Source organism: Miniopterus natalensis, chromosome 7, assembly GCF_054644295.1.
Source record: "Miniopterus natalensis isolate mMinNat1 chromosome 7, mMinNat1.hap1, whole genome shotgun sequence".
In the NCBI taxonomy this organism is placed as follows: domain Eukaryota; kingdom Metazoa; phylum Chordata; class Mammalia; order Chiroptera; family Miniopteridae; genus Miniopterus; species Miniopterus natalensis.
In genome coordinates, this window is record NC_142087.1 from 51,542,924 (window position 1) to 51,559,200 (window position 16,277).

The following is a 16,277-nucleotide window of genomic DNA, read 5'->3' on the forward strand; positions in this document are numbered from 1 at the left end:
GGGAGTCCAAACACTATTCTGCTAAATAAAGAGGTAAATTATGTACTTAATATTTTATGAAAACAACTATTTTTAGAAGAAAAATGGAGTCTGAAATTCAGAATTAACCACCAGGTTTATTATTTCCATTGTATAGATTCCTTATAGGTTTCAATAAAGACATAACCCTCCTGCAACATTAATATCCCACCCAATTTATCCTGTTTGACTTTGTCTGTTATGAGAAGTTGAAAAGGAAACTCTGTATAATTATTGTGTCAGTGACTAAAATGGATCTTACTGCCCTGAAATAGTTCATTTTTTCTTCCCAAAGTTCCCAGTGTACAGACTGAGAGGCCTTTGTGACTCATGTACTGTATGAGGACCTTGAGCATTTTCATTTAAATAGTAAAAGCCAAGCTGTTTCATAGGCTGATGCGCAATGCTTTGTTACAGCAAAAGGATATTGATTTTACAACTACTTTAATAGGGATTAAAATATCTACAAATTATAGGCTGTTAACGTTCTACAGAAAAGTCAATCTTTAATCCTTAAAGGTGAAGGGATTAAGTGTAAAAAAACAAACAAAACCACTTACAAAAAAGCCCTCCTAGGCACAGAGAACAGCAAGGTGATTCCCAGAGGGAGGGGTGGGGGAGCGATGGGATAAAGGGTGACGGAGGGGGCTCGACCTGGGGTGGCGAACACAACACAACACAGACGATGTGTTATAGAACCGTACACCTGAAACCTATATAATTTTAGTAACTAATGTCACTCCAATTAATTCAATAAAAAAATCCTTAATTCATAAAAACCTAGCATAATGCTTCAAATTATTCTCCAGCCTTGGCTGTGTTACAGATAATGTGACACTAATATTCCGACCCGCTGAAAGGACTTCAGTGTAGTATTAACATCCAATCTACTATATGTCTTCAAGAAATGAGGAATATTACACAATTTTGTGTTTTTGTCTTTTGACTAGGGAAAAGAAACAAAAAACATAATGAGGGTTTACTTGATGTTCTCTGGGGGAAATACGGTTTATGTTTTAGGAAACCGTTAGGATGGCTGCATTAGTTATAAGTCCATCTACTTTACATACATACATATATGTATATATGTGTAAATATAAGTAAACAACTCACCTCGACTCCCTAAGGGAGGGCAGCACACGGAGCCAACGCTGCTCCTAACACAGGGATTCACGCTGCGGGCACCAACCAGCTCAGGGTAGCAAACCCTGAGCTGCTGCAAACTCTGAGAGCTGAAAATTCTAGGGGGGCTCCATTACAGGGGTGCCCACAATATTGTGAGAATCACCTCCAAGAGCCTGACCAAGACTCCCACAGTAAGTATAAGAAGAAAACCCTGTGGGCAAGCTTCTGGCAAGAGCAGGAGGCAAGGAGCCACTGGAAACAGGCCGGAGCCGCCTCTCTCCTTAAACAGGCCTGGGCCCGGAGAAGCCAATTACCCGCCTGGCCCACCGGCCTGCTCCCACCTGCTGCCCGCCTGCTGGGCTTCATCAGCGCCTCACTCACCTGGAGAAGGGGGGCTTCTAACTGCACCCACTGGAGACACCCCGTCCCCATGGCCCGCCCGAGGAGGGGGGAAATCTGAGAATCAGAGGCCCAAGCTCACTCAAAGACGGGGCCCTTGTCATAAAACTGTGAAGCGTCTCCCGCCCAGCACCCCTCGCCACCACACCACTAAAGGCCTGTTTACAGTAGTTCCTTTTACCCAGGACTTTGAACCTGGCTACCAAGGAGAAACCGCAAGGCACGCCAAAAGGCCAAAACCACAATCCAGGGAGAGAGCAGCCGCAGAGTCAGACGTGGCAGGGATGTTGAAATTGTAGACTGGGAATTAAAAACAAACAAACTATGACTAATACGCTAAGCACCGTGATGGATAAAGTAGACAGTGTTAAAATAAAATAAAAAAGGGACCAGCCTTGAAAATTCCTTGAGCAGACAAAACCAATTAGTCATATAGGCAAAGCTTAATTAAGCTGATTGCAAGACAAGCTGGACCTGGGTCGTTTCTTGCTATGTCTTAAAAAAAAAATTATCTTAAGCATCGAAGTGAAACCACTAAAAAAAAAAACAAAACACTAAATTTTCTTCATATTAAGTTTGCACACTGGAGGATCACAGCAAAGTCCTCATAAACCCCCAAATATCTCCTTTACCAGCCTGCTCTCATCCTATGCCTTCTCCATACCATATTGGAAATTCATTTTATTTTAGTAACTGCTTTTTTGTTTTTAATTAAAATATATTTGGCATATAACATTGTGTAAACTTGAGGTGTGTGAGATGTTAATTTGATACAATTATGTACTATAATATGATTGCCATTGTAGAGATAATTAGTGCCTTCATGATATCACTTAATTATTTCTTTTTAGTAGTTGGAATAATTAAGATCTAGTCTATCAGCAAGTTTAATGACTAGAACACAATATTGTCGTCTATATCCACTATACTAGGACTCGTTTACTATGTGTTGGAAGTCTGTATCCTTAAACAACATCTGTCCTGTCTCCCTAACCCTCACCCCCCATAAGCATCATTTTGCTCTCTGATTTTATGAGACAGTACTGTCTCTCTCTAACTTATCTCACTTAGCATAATGTCCTCATGGTTCATTCATGTTGTTGCAAATAGCAAGATGTCTTTTCTCATGGCTGAATACTATTCCATTGTATGTGTATTTATCCATTCCTCCATTGATAGGCACTTCGGCTGTTTCCATATCGTGGCTATGGTAAGTAACACTGCAGTAAACACAAGGGTGCCTATACCTCTTCAATATCCCATTTTCATAACCTTGGGATATATACCCCAAAGTGGAATTGCTGGATCACATAGCTCTATTTTTAATTTTTTGAGAGACTTCCATATTGCTTTCCATAGTGGATAAACAAATCTACATTCCCACTAACAGTGTACAAGGGTTCTGTTTTATCCACATACTTGCCAACGCTTATCTTGTGTCTTTTTGATGCTAGGCATTCTAACAGGTGTGAGGTGATCTCATTATGGCTTTGATTTGCATTTTGAGTATCTTTTTATTTACCTGTTGACGATTTAGATGACTTTTTTGGGGAGAATGTCTATTTAGTTCCTCTGCCCCCTTTTAAACCAAATTATTTGTTGTTATTGTTGGGTCATATAAGCTCTTTACATATTTTGGGTATTAATGCTTTATCCAATACATGACTGGTAAAAGTTTCCCCCCATTCTGTAGGCAGACTTTTCGTTTTGATTGGGCAGGAGCTTTCAGTTTCCAGTAGTCCCACTAGTTAATTGTAGCTTTTGTTGTTTGTGTTCTTGGTGTCATAGTCAATTGAGTCACAGTTTATGGTAAAAATTTCAAAGGACAATCTCTGGTCCCGAGAGAGGAGACTGTAAGGTCAGAGCCAAGTGCACAGTTGGGCAGATTGGGGAAGCCAAACAATGTGAAGAAACTGCTGCTCTGAGAAAACAGGTGGAATAAGATCAAAACAGCCTATTCCCACATTGCTGCATGTTTTCCCTTTAGCAAACATTTTACAGGGAGCAAGCTTCACACATCTAAACCACCTTAGTGTGTGACCATACAACCCTGCACCTGTACAATCCACCCCGCCACCCTGTCCTCATTCCTCATGAATCTTTTCCTCCAGGAGTTCAGAAAAGAAGAGCCATTTTCCAGCCTCCGGGCCTAGGTGATCAAAATAAGTGTTACGAAGGAAGGAACATTTGAATCGGACAGATTCCAACAGGGTCAGCAAAGATTTTAACAAGCAGAAATTGCAAGGAATCCTAGGATTTATTTCTATGAGTACATGTATTACATTCACAGAAATAGGTCCTAGAATAAATACCTATAAAATGCCTCTGGGAATGTATTACTTACTCCAGATTCATGGAAAATAGGTGTAAATAAAAGAAAATAGGAAGGAAAAGGGACAAAGGGAGGAAGAAATGGAAAGTAGTATTTACTATTTGAAATAAATTGCCAATCTCAGTGAAGTACTTTATAGGCTATTAAAAATAAATATTTATGAATTCAGAACAATTTTGCAAGATTCAGCTAAGTCCGAAATTCTGGAGCCAATTACAACCACCACCACAGCAATTCCATTTATTATGCATTTATATGAAAAATGCAAAGTCTTATTTAATCTTCACAATTTCCTATAGGTTAAGTATTATTATCCCTATTTTACTGATGAAGTATTCAGGCTTAAAAGTTAAAGACTTGATCAAAGTCACAGAACTAAGTGTGGCTTCCTGGTCAAGGAATAACTATAAGCCATAAAATAGCAGCTGGGGTCTCGGCATCAAGTCGAATTTGCTGCTGCTCATATTTCAGACCCTACCTTATGATTTCAACTTATATTGCTAAATAATTTGGAGTTTAAACCCAGATTCTAGAAATTCCTAGTGTAGCCATATTTATAATGCCTTTGGATCATAGTTTTCTCATCTATAAAAATGGGAATAATAGCTGAGCCTAATTCCATTGGGTTATTATAAAGATTACATAAGTTATTTCTGAGAATAGTGCCTGGCAACAAATCTTACCTTTTATTACCTTTCATTATTATTTCTTGGGATCAAGTTTAGGACTTAATTTTTTTTCACCCCATCATCCAAGATTTCTTCTTGACCCCAACCCCAGCTAACCCCAAGATCTCCATTTCAAAAATATATTTTAAAATGCTAGGAATATACCTTAAGGTTTATCAAATATTTAATATTAATAAAAATAATATAAACTATTATATTTAAGACAAATCGGAATATATAGCTCTCTGTCTCTGGAATTTTTCTTCTTTTACTCTTTTCCAAAATTGGGATCCAAGTTGATGTGTTTCATTGAGTCCTGGTAATACCAATTATTTGAGCAAAAACAAATATTTGTATAAGAAGTGTCATTGCAAGTATTCACCAATTATCAAGGAACTATCCACTAACTACTAGCTCTCTGCCTCTCTAGATAGCTTGCCTGTCTTAATCACCATATGGCCCACAGAGATGACTGGCTTTACACAGCATCAGCCAGTGTGGGGATAGTGAAAAGCACATGAGCTACAGAGTCAGATCTAGGTTCCATATCAGATTCTATTACTTAACAACTTGTTTAATTAATGTCAGTTAAATAATTTATAATCCACTGGATTTTATGTCCTTATGCTTAAATGACGCTGGTAATTACAACTGCTCTCCTTACCACACTGGGTTGGTTTGAGTTCAAAATATGAAAGCATTATACAAGTGTTCATTATTATTACAGTTGATAGAACATCTCAATATCAGAACTGATATTTACGGTATCCTGTGGCTGTTTCCTTTACACCCCCATCACTTACCTACTCCCAATTCTTCCCATTTAACATCCTAAAATTTTTTAAAACTGTGCTCTGCTTTCCATCCCTACTACCACCTCACTAAGGCAGGACCTCATCTCATCCTCCATCAGCAGTCTCCTCCCTTTTTATGTCACTTAAAGTCATCTTGTATCAAAGATGCTGCAATGATCTACCCTAAAACACAATCTGACCATGCTATTTTCCTCACCTACATCCAAGACTATGTCCTTGTCAACTACAGAGGAAAGTTTATGTTCTAAAAAAACATTCATTCATAGCCTACCCTAGTCCGACACCCTGAACCACCTTTAAGGACTTATATCTCACCACTTCCATCATCAACATTAATAGGCTTTACCTTAATGCTGTTTATTAAGAATTCCCTACTCCCTTTTGCCAAGTGGCTATCTCTTACTTAACCATTAAGAATTAAATTGGGGACCTGGCCAGGTAGCTCAGTTGGTTAGAGTGTCATCCTGATAGGCCAAGGTTGCTGGTTCGATCCCAGGTCAGGGCACATATGAGTACCAAACAATGAATGCATAAATAAGTGGAACAACAAATTGATCTCTCTCACTCTCTCAAAATTAATAAATAAAAATTTTAAAAGAAAAGAATTAAATTGGGAACTTTCCAAGGCATGGTTAGTAGGCTGAGAAGGTATTCCCACATACAAATTAATTTCCATATTATAATCCACTTATTTACTTGTGTGTCTATCTTTCTGACCAAAATATAAGACCTTAACAGCAGATACCTTCCCCCCCTCTTTCTTCTAGCACCCAAGACAGTGTCTAACACATATTAGGCACATTTGTTGAATATATACTGTTGTTTCTACCCTGAAAAAGGTCTGAGCCAAAATCTCTATATAACACCAAAAAGCTAGGCATTGAAAATTATCAAATTAAAACAATAATGACCTGGAATATCCACAAAACAAAGGTCAACATAATACTATTCCAAAAGTGAATCCATTTATCTTGTTTTAAAAGGCAATCTCATTTCACCTAAATATTTCAAAGAGATGTTCTAAAAATTGTGCTTCTGTTCATCATATCTACATAAAATTACATAGCAATTATTAACGCTAATTATGATAAATATTTTACATACTTTAATTTGAATGGTAATATCCATTCTGGTAAAAATTTACAGGAAAGATTAATTGAATATATGTCACATGGACCACATTGGGGGAAAAATATTATTTAAATAAAGTGAAGATTGAAGGGTCTTGGGAACTGAGCCAAAAACCAAATATGCAGTAAGCACAGTGACACATTAACCCTCAAACATTAATCACCCTCCTACCACAGTTACCGCTTGAAACATTACTCTTTTGGGAGGCTGATTCAGAATATTTTACCATATTAAGTAAAAGGAAGCTGGGTCACAAATACTAAAAGAGAAAAGAAAACTAAAAAGAAAAAAAATACAGTGTTTTAAAGGTATATATTTCCCCCCCATTAGTGTTCTAGTTTTGTTATGATGCTCACTTATTAATAATTTTAAACACATTTACACCCATACTGTGTTTCTTAGCCTTTCTTTTTCTATAGAATTAGTCCCTTAACACTTCCTCATGAGTCTTACTTTCCAAGTTCTGATCAACATTTCTACTTTTTTTCTGAGTGCTAATGTTATTAGTTGTCCTCTAAAAATGTGGCCATCTGCAAATAGAAAATAAATATATTTATATTTATTATTATTCAATGCAATATATTTTTTCTTTAGATTGGTTAATACAATTCCCTGCTATTCTAGTGAGTTAATTTGCATAGTAATAAGCAATCAGTCAAGCACAGCTATTCTTTCCAAGAATTTCTATTCACTGTTCAGTTTTTTAAACGCTCTATAATCAGTTTTGTTTGATATTATTCATAATAAAGTTGTGAAATATATCAATATCAAACTTTCAGGAATCTAAGCTTCTCAGAGATACTCTATAATTAAGCTTTTATATTCTTCCGAGGTAGAACAGAGACCAGCCTGAACATACTGGAAGTTGGTAGCAGTGTCTATTATAAATCTGCTCAGAAGTGATGGAACAATTCTAAAAGCTACAAAACGTAGCAATGACTAAACAGATAAGTATTAAACCTTTAGTATAAAGTTCACCCAATAGCCTTGGAATAAGACAAGAAAGCCAGGAACCATAGAGAGCTCTGCATATGGATTCGGGTTGCAAGAAGAATCCCTAAAAAGAAATTCCAGACAGTCTCCTTCACAGTTAAAATGGTTCTGCTTTTCCTTCCTACCCAGACTCTACAAGTGTCTCCAATCCAGTTTCCCAATAATTCTGTTAATTTTTCATCTGCCATGTGTCTTGAATCCAATTCTTAGCATTAACTTTCCTAACCATAGTCCAAATTAAGGCCTAGTTCACTTCGCCTAAGGATTACTCCACTTAACCACTTACAACGATTTTGAAATGCCCTGCACTTTTGCTTCTAAAATATTCCCTTTTCTTCACTGTCCCTTTCGGTTCTCTATCCTACACAAACTCCCTTTATGCCACTTGCTCCCGACGGGCTGGTATTCTGTAGGATGATGCAGTTTGACTCTCTTCTCTCCTCAGCCTTTGCTCTTTTGAGGTGACCTTATCAACCACAACAGCTTCAGGTAGCACTTCTGCTCTAAAATCTTTCAAATGTTTCTCTCTTCCAACTGAGTGGGGGTTTTTTTGGAGCTGACACATATGTTCCCTGAAGCCCATTAAACATATCCAATGGATATTGCACAGGCACCATAAACTTTACATGTCAAAGCTGCTTCTTCAAATGTTTCTCATTCAGATTTCATTCATAAAGGAAATCATCACCCACTTAGGCATCCCAGCCCCAAATCCTGGAGTCATTCTAGAATGTTCTCTGCTTCACTTCCCACCTTTGATATAACTTTATTTCTTCAAATATTTGGGAAAGTATTCTGAACGAGATACTAAGTCAGTTGCTAGACCTACTGCAGTAAGCAAGGCAGACATCACACTTGCAGAATTTATACTCTAATGGTATGTACAGAGGCAATGAGGCCATTCATATTGTACTCCGTGTGAAAGACATTTCCAGGAGCCTGGCAATATACAACCTATGGAACTCTAGATGGTGGTCCTACAAATACAGTTTCAAAAGAACAAAAGTAATATCTCTGGATTACTTTCTTTCTGAATTGCCACAGTAGCTCCCTAACCAGTTTTTATCTATTTTCCTAGTCACCATCCTGTTCATCCACTATAATGTTGCCAGAAAAATCTTTCCAAAATCCCAAGCTGACCACAACCTTATCATGCTAAACTCTACCTATAGGATACAACGCAGAGTCCTTAGACTGGCTACAAAGCCTTTGTTGATGGAGCCTCTTTACACTCCGTCACTCCAAACATATTCCCTGCTGTGGCCGTGCTAAGCTCCTTACAAATCTCCGTGCCAAATATGCTCTTTCATGTCTCTATGCCTCAAGACATGCTCTACCATAAATAACCCTCTCCATCTGAATAATTTCTACCTGCCCTTCATATTCATCCCCAGCATCAGTCTCTCTATAAAGTCGTCCCTAAGAATCACTGGAGTCCCATGGGTGCCCACATCTGTCCTCTCATTTCCCCCTGCCATATGTGCATCATATTACTTGTGGAATCAGATTATAACTACAAGTTGGCCTCCTTTTCCTTCTGGACTGTAAGTTTTTGAGGGCCAGGGACTCTGCTTTGTTCATTTCTCTATTTTTGCTTTCCATAACAGTGTCTTGTATGTAGGAATCCCTCAGTAAATAATTGGCGAATTAATGGATGGCAAACAGTCTATCTTGCAAATATCAGGTTCTTCTCAAATATCATGTTATGAAGTCATACATAATTCTGAATGGACAGTGGTTCCCTACCCTGTGAGATCAACTCATCTTCCCTGTTCTGCATTCCAGGCCCTTCAAGATGTCTAACAGGAGATCCCTTTTGGGGAAAAAAAAGGTAATCTGACATTTCCTTCAAAGTTCAAGACTCGCTTCCTCTAGGAAACCCTCTTTATTAATTAAATAGAAATGGTATTTCCCTACTTAGGACTCTTAATATTTTAACACAGGGATCTATATTTGCCTATATTTTCATTAAGAAACTTCTCTAGGTATATGTACTTTATTTATCAAAGAGCCTCATAAAGACTTTCCTCTCTTTGAGTTGTCCTTGCTGACTACTTCATTGGTATAAGGGTGACAGATATTTAATATGCCCCTTTTGAAGGAATGAATACAGAGTCCCTCGGGATTCTGGTCCCAATGTACGACCGAGCCAGTTCTCACAAGTTCAATTCTTTCCTATCTCCGTTTTATTTGGTATCTCAACATTGTCCATCAGAGCTGAACCCACTCCTTCTTGAAAAGCAGGCCTGACTTAGCTCCCATACACTATACCCTTCGGATCTTTCTTCTGCCTCTCTGGCTACTCCCCAGTCAACTGTGGGAGCTGTTTTTTCCTTGACCAAACCATTCAACTTTCAGTTCCTTGGGGGTATCTCCTTCTCCCAGGTCCACTTCCCATGTTATCCCTCACAAGCAACTCAAACAGCCTGTGCTTTGTTTATAGCTCTATTTTAATAGAAGTGGAAAAGTAACTTCATGAATTTAATGAGTGGGAGGATGTGTTTCAATGAGCATGGTTCATATATTAACAGTAAGCAAGGCAATAAAGAGCAAACCGCTGGGTAATTTAAAAAACAATCAACAGATAAATGGCATAAAAAGGGCATTTCATAATTATGTAAGTTTTATAAAGACAGGATTACGTGGCTGGCAGGAAAACTTAAGGGCTATTTTGTTCTGTCAGGTGCACCACAGTGATTCAGATCCTGTTGGCGAATATAAAATCACCTGTGTTTGTGTGACTCGGCTTTAAACCACTGAAGAGGATACTTGTGCACTTACCACAGCGAAAGTTAGAGCATCCGCCCTCAGGCAGAAGTGCTTAAGTGTCTGATAATGTCTAGTAACTTGCTTAAAAGAAGATAAAACGACACATCCTCAGGCAAGTAGAGGGTTTAACTAGAGCCACTGGAGAAAGTCTAGTGTCTCAGCAAACTCAGAAATTAATCCTGATTAAGACATTTTGCTTTTAGGGGATCTATGTCAAAAAACCAGCTCTACAACTCTAACTTAAAATGGGGATGGGTGGGGGTTGGGGGGAGGAAGTCAAAATGTATATTCTATAAAAGTCCTCATGTGTTCCAGAGTATACCTTAAAAAATTATAGAGCCAAGTCACTAGCATGCGTTACTTCAAATTGGTAGTAATTAAGCTTAATTTAAAAAATAAATAAATTGGGAATGGGGAAGATTGTAACTTACTCTAATGTAAAGAATCTAGATGTGAAGTGATATCTCATTGTGGTTTTCATTTGCATTTCTTTGGTGATTAGTGAGGTTGAGCATTGTTTCTTATGTCTGTTATCCATCTGTATGTCCTCTTTGGAGAAGTGTCAATTTAAGTCCCTTGCCCATTTTTTAATTGGATTGTTTGTCATTTTTGGTGTTGAGTTTTATAAGTTCTTTATAAATTTTAGATATTAACCTATTATTAGATGTATCATTGGCAAATATCTTCTCCCATTCAGTGGGTTGTCTTTTCATTCTGTTGGTGGTTTCCTTTGGTGTGCAAAAATTTTTCAATTTGATGTAGTCACATTTGTTTGTTTGTTTTTTGTTTTTGTTTCCCTTGTCTGAGGAAAAATATTAGAAAAAATACTGCTATGAGAAATGTCCGAGATTTTACTGCCTGTGTTTTCTTATAGGACTTTCATGGTTTTGAGTCTAACATTAAACTCCTTTATCCATTTGAGTTTGTTCTTGTGTGTGGTGTAAGAATGTGGTCAGTTTCATTTTTATATGTATCTGTCCAATTTTCCAAACACCATGTATTAAATAAACTCTCTTTACCCCATTGTATGTTTTTGCCTTCTTTGTCAAATACTAATTGACCATAAAGGTGTGGGTTTATTTCTGGACTCTCTATTCTGTCCCATTGATCTCTATGTCTGTTTTTATGTCAGTACCATGATGCTTTGATTACTATGGTCTTGTATTCTGTAGTGTGATTCCTCCAACTTTGTTTTTCTTTCTCAAGACTATTGCGGCTATTGGGGTCTTTGGTGGTTCTATATAAAGTCTTGTAATATTTGTTCTAGTTCTATGAAATATCCCATTTTTATATTGATAGGAGTTATGTTGAATCTATAGATTGCTTTGGGTAGTATGAACATTTTAATGATATTAATCACCTGTCAGAATTGCTATCATCAATAAATCAGTAAATGGGTTGGTAAGGACATGGAGAAAAGGGAACCCTCGTGCATGGATGGTGGAAAAGCAGGATGGCGTTTCCTCAAAAAATTAAAAATGGAACTTCTTTATAACCCAGAAATTCCATTTCTAGGAATATATCCAAAGAAACCTGAAGCACTAATTTGAAAGAACATATGCACCCCTATGTTCATTGCAGCAATAGCCAAGATTTGGAAGCAGTCCAAGTGCCCATCAGTAGATGAGTGGATAAAAAAAGCTGTGGTTCATTTACACAAAGGAATACTACTTGGCTATAACAAAGAAGGGGATCTTACCTTTTGCGACAGCATGCTTGAACCTGGAGAGTATTATGCTAAGTGAAATAAGCCAGTCAGAAAAAGAAAAGTACCATATGATTTCACTTATATGTGGAATCTATTGAACAAAATAAACTAACAAACAAAATAGAAACAGACTCATAGATACAGAGAACAGACTAACAGCTGTCAGAGGGGAGTGTATGGGGAAGCTGGGTGAAAAAGATGAAGGAATTCAGCAAAAAACAAAAACAGGACTCATAGAAACAGACAACAGCATGGTGATTACCAGGGGGAAAGGGCAGTGGGGAGAGGGAGAAGAGAATAAAGGGGGGATAAATGGTGATGGAAGGAGACTTGCCTTTGGGTGGTGAACACATTACAATATACAGATGATGAATTATAGAATTGTACACCTAAAACCTGTATAATTTTATTAACCAATGCCACCCCAATAAAATCAATAAAATTTTTAAAAAATTAAACAAAAAAATAAAGAATCTAGAAATCTGGATATGTCCGAAACATGTTTTCTCTCTTTTGTATAACACGGTTTCTGATAAAATACTTGTTCAAGTACTTATTTAACCTGCATGTTTCATCTAGAACACTGACACATTTCTCCTGTGTACATAAATCGAATCACTGGCCAAAGTTCTCAGGTCTCTAAAGCAAACTAGAGGCTTTAATTGAAACTTTATTGCTATATACACCTGTCTGATCGGAGAAACTAGATAGTGGTGTGTTCTTTTTATAGTGGAAGATTGTGTTCAGAGAGCTGAACTTCCACATCTGAGCTCAGCAAACTCCCAGGCAGGAATCCATTAGAGACTATGTGAGTGAGAGACCTGAAATCAAGTGATCCCGTGTAGACAGGCCCACAGCTGTCCCTGGGCAGGCCTCATTGTGCTCCCTGTCATTCCTTAAACGTATTGCTTAGATTATATTATGTGGACACCCGGCATCCGCGGTGACAAGGTTCTTGGTAATCGATTATCGGGATTTGTTTGAAATATTTTTAGATAATTTTTTAATAATAATCCTCATCTCCTGTGTAAATGTGAATTTCTTTGTGACCTTCACGGCCAAATTAAAGGTTCTCTGAAAATCGTAGCATGCCCTTACCTTGCTTCCATTTTCTCTCGCCTCTCGCTCCATCTTGAGGTCAGAGATTAGAAGATTCTTATATTTGTTTTTTCCATTACTGTTGTGATCATCTATTCTGTATTCCGAAGTGAGCTGCGCGGAGAGGGGACTGTCGCTCAGGTTCAGTGGCTGCTGGTCCTGCTCCAGCCCCGCTTTGCCGTCACCATTGGAGTCGCCCATCTCCCTGCTGTGTGTTCCCCCTGAAGCAACTGAACTTTGCCCCAGAGTCTCATTGCCATTAAAGCTCTCTGCAGCAGAATCATCTGTTGGGGGGGAAAAATTATATTTGATTTAATTAATGTGCCACTCAGTTTCTACTTCAACTAGTGTTCATTGAACTCCTATTATGTGCTTGGCATTGGGCTAATTTTACATTTAAGTAAAGCTCCCTTGTGACTTTTAATACAGTGGGCACATTTAGGCACAAGAATAAGTGCAGCAAAGTAAGAAAAAGAAGAAAAATAGAGAAAACAGCTTAATCTCAAATGCAATCTCAAAAAGTACATTTAAGCAAAGAGAATAAGATAATCGTCAGTTATTTTACAAGTAGCTTTTGTTTTTCTGGTGAGAACATCCATATTTGGTAAAAATTCTCTGATAAAAGCAAGCACTGTGCACACTGGTTCAAGCTTTGTGGGTGTTTAATATGCATCTAAAATGTAGGAAAGGCTCATAAACTTCGTTGCAGCCATTACACTTCTGGGACTTCAAGCAGAAGAAGTTTAATCGTGTGTATTTCTGTGCAGGTGAAGACATTTATGCCAGTGTTGTTTATAATCGCAAACACTTGATATAAATTACCAAAAATAGAAGACTTGCTTAATACATGATAGAATGATTAGAATATTAAGGAGTTATTCAACATTCCATTTTAAAGATATAGAAAAATGTGAGTCAAAGAATTAAATGGAAAAATCTAGCTACAAAAGAGAATGGTCAGTGTAATCCCAATTTCGTGAAATGCAAACACATAAACACAGAAGGAAAAGACTGAAAAGATATAATCTAAAATGTTAATATTGATTTCTTCTTAACTATGTGGCACTGGATCTTCTAATATTCTTTGTTATCTACAACATATGTAATTTTTTAATAACAAAAATAAGATAACTATAGAATAAAGGCAAAACAGGGAAGAAGGAGAAGAAGCAGAGTTAATAAAAACTTTTCTGGCTTTAAAATAAATGATAAGCTTGTTTAGAGAAAGCATATTAATGATACTTTACTAAGAGCAAGAAACAAGTTTACGTAAAACAATCACATTCTATTTCTCTTAATTTCATCTTTTCATATGTGATAAGAATTTGCTATTAATTTTAAAGAATTATGAAAGACAAAGTCATTAAAATGTTTTCATTAGTTAAAAGCTATTGATGAAGCCATATAAATATGACTAAGAGCAATAATATTCTATTGAACACAAAGAGCACTAAGTTTAATTTTCAGTAAAACGGAATTTTAGAACAAGTTTCCTAAAAGTATTTTGAGAAAAAGTTAAACCGTGTTCAAAGATTCTACTTTCAATTACTCTTTTTATGTATCCATTCAAGAAAAGACTTAGTGTGGAGAGAAAACATACATACGAGAATTTAGGAAGCTGGCCATAAATAATATGAAATTGCATTTTCCATACTATTAATTTGCAAAATCAAAAACATCCTTTTTAAAAAAAAATCTTCATCCATGGATATTTTTCCATTGCTTTTCAGAGAGAGTGGGAGGGAGAGAGAGAGAAACATCGATGTGAGAGACACACATCGATTGGTTGCCTCCCGCACTCGCCCTGACTGGGGCCAGGGACTGAACCTGCAGCCATGGTATGTGCCCTTGACTGGAATTGAACCCAAGACCCTTCAGTCCCCATACTGATGATGCTCTAACCACTGAGAAAACTGGCTAGGGTCAAAAACATGCTTTTAATAATGAAATATTTAAAGTTTTTGAAATAATTGGGGAAATATATATATATATATATATATATATATGTAATTTGAAAAATTGTTCATATTTTTTATACTATGTCAAATTCTTATGCTAAAGTATGAAAGGTAATTTTGGGTTAAGTTATTCTTTTCTAAAAGTCTAAAGAAAATTTAATTCATAAAGAAAAATGTGACTTAACATTTTGTATTAAAATCCTTTAAAAAAATACTAACCATTTCATGTAAGAAATTTTATCAATAAAATAATGAATAACCCTAAAGAAATACTACATTTTAAAATAAAAATCTACATTAACATAAAACAAATCCAGTACCCATTGTAGTTAAAATTTAAACATGCTATATTTGTTCCTTTAATCTGAAATCATCACACATATTTACTAAATAGTGTACCAGTTATTCATTTTGCAGGTAAAATAAACATTATCATTTATCAGGAGAGTCTTTAATAAAAGTCATGTATTTATAATTTTGGTACAAACAATAAATGGATAAAGGAGAAAATATCTTTAGACAAACTAGTTCACTGCAGATGTTACCAAGGTAACTAAATTCAATAGCTTTACATATTTCATTCCTGAGTAAATCAGAATTTTTTATGGAAAACAAATAATAATTTACTAATTTGTATCAAATATATATTCACATATTTTATAATGTAAAGAGTAAAATAATCAATAACCTCACATGCCACTGTTTAATAAATCAAAATGTAAAGCAAAGTTTTCGATGTCTGTATTAGAAAAATCGAACATAAAAAAGTGAGCAGACTTGAAACTGAGGGTAAGCGAACTGTTTTTCGTCGCGTGGCTTTGGGTAACCATGGTAAAGGCTTTTATCCGTTCTCAAGGAGACTTTTTTAGAATTAAAACCACAGATCTCAGACTCCTCCTCACCATAACCACCTCCCCTCGGCTGAGGGCTCTGGGGCACCTGCTTCTTCCCCATCCCGGGGGCTGCGGGCGCGGCCTTCACTTTCACAGGCCCCCGGAGGCTAGCCCGGGGACCGCCGCATTTCAACCACAGGCTCCCTATCTGAGTCCGAAGGAAAAACAGCACCTGGAGCTTCGGAACATAAGAGCGCCCAGGGTACGTAGCAACAGAGAAGATGCGGAATGTGATGACAGGGAAGTGTGGAATCTGGTGACATCAGAAGGGCAGCGGGATGCTTGGGTGGCATTTGCACGAAGCTCGGTTTCAATGGGTTGGACTTCATATTGCGGGGAGGGATGTCCACTTAGCTCAGCCGCGGCTCTT

The 16,277-nt window shown here is 37.1% G+C and overlaps 1 protein-coding gene across 3 annotated transcripts in view; it reads right to left on the reverse strand.

Annotated features, from left to right (window-relative positions):
- Positions 1-16,277, reverse strand: part of NOL4 (nucleolar protein 4) — a 181,126-nt gene that overhangs the window by 98,269 nt on the left and 66,580 nt on the right. For all 3 annotated transcript variants that reach the window (XM_016195941.2, XM_016195944.2, XM_016195942.2), the window contains one exon: positions 13,057-13,340. In XM_016195941.2, coding sequence (XP_016051427.1) covers positions 13,057-13,340 — 284 coding nt within the window. The remainder of the gene's footprint in view (positions 1-13,056; positions 13,341-16,277) is intronic.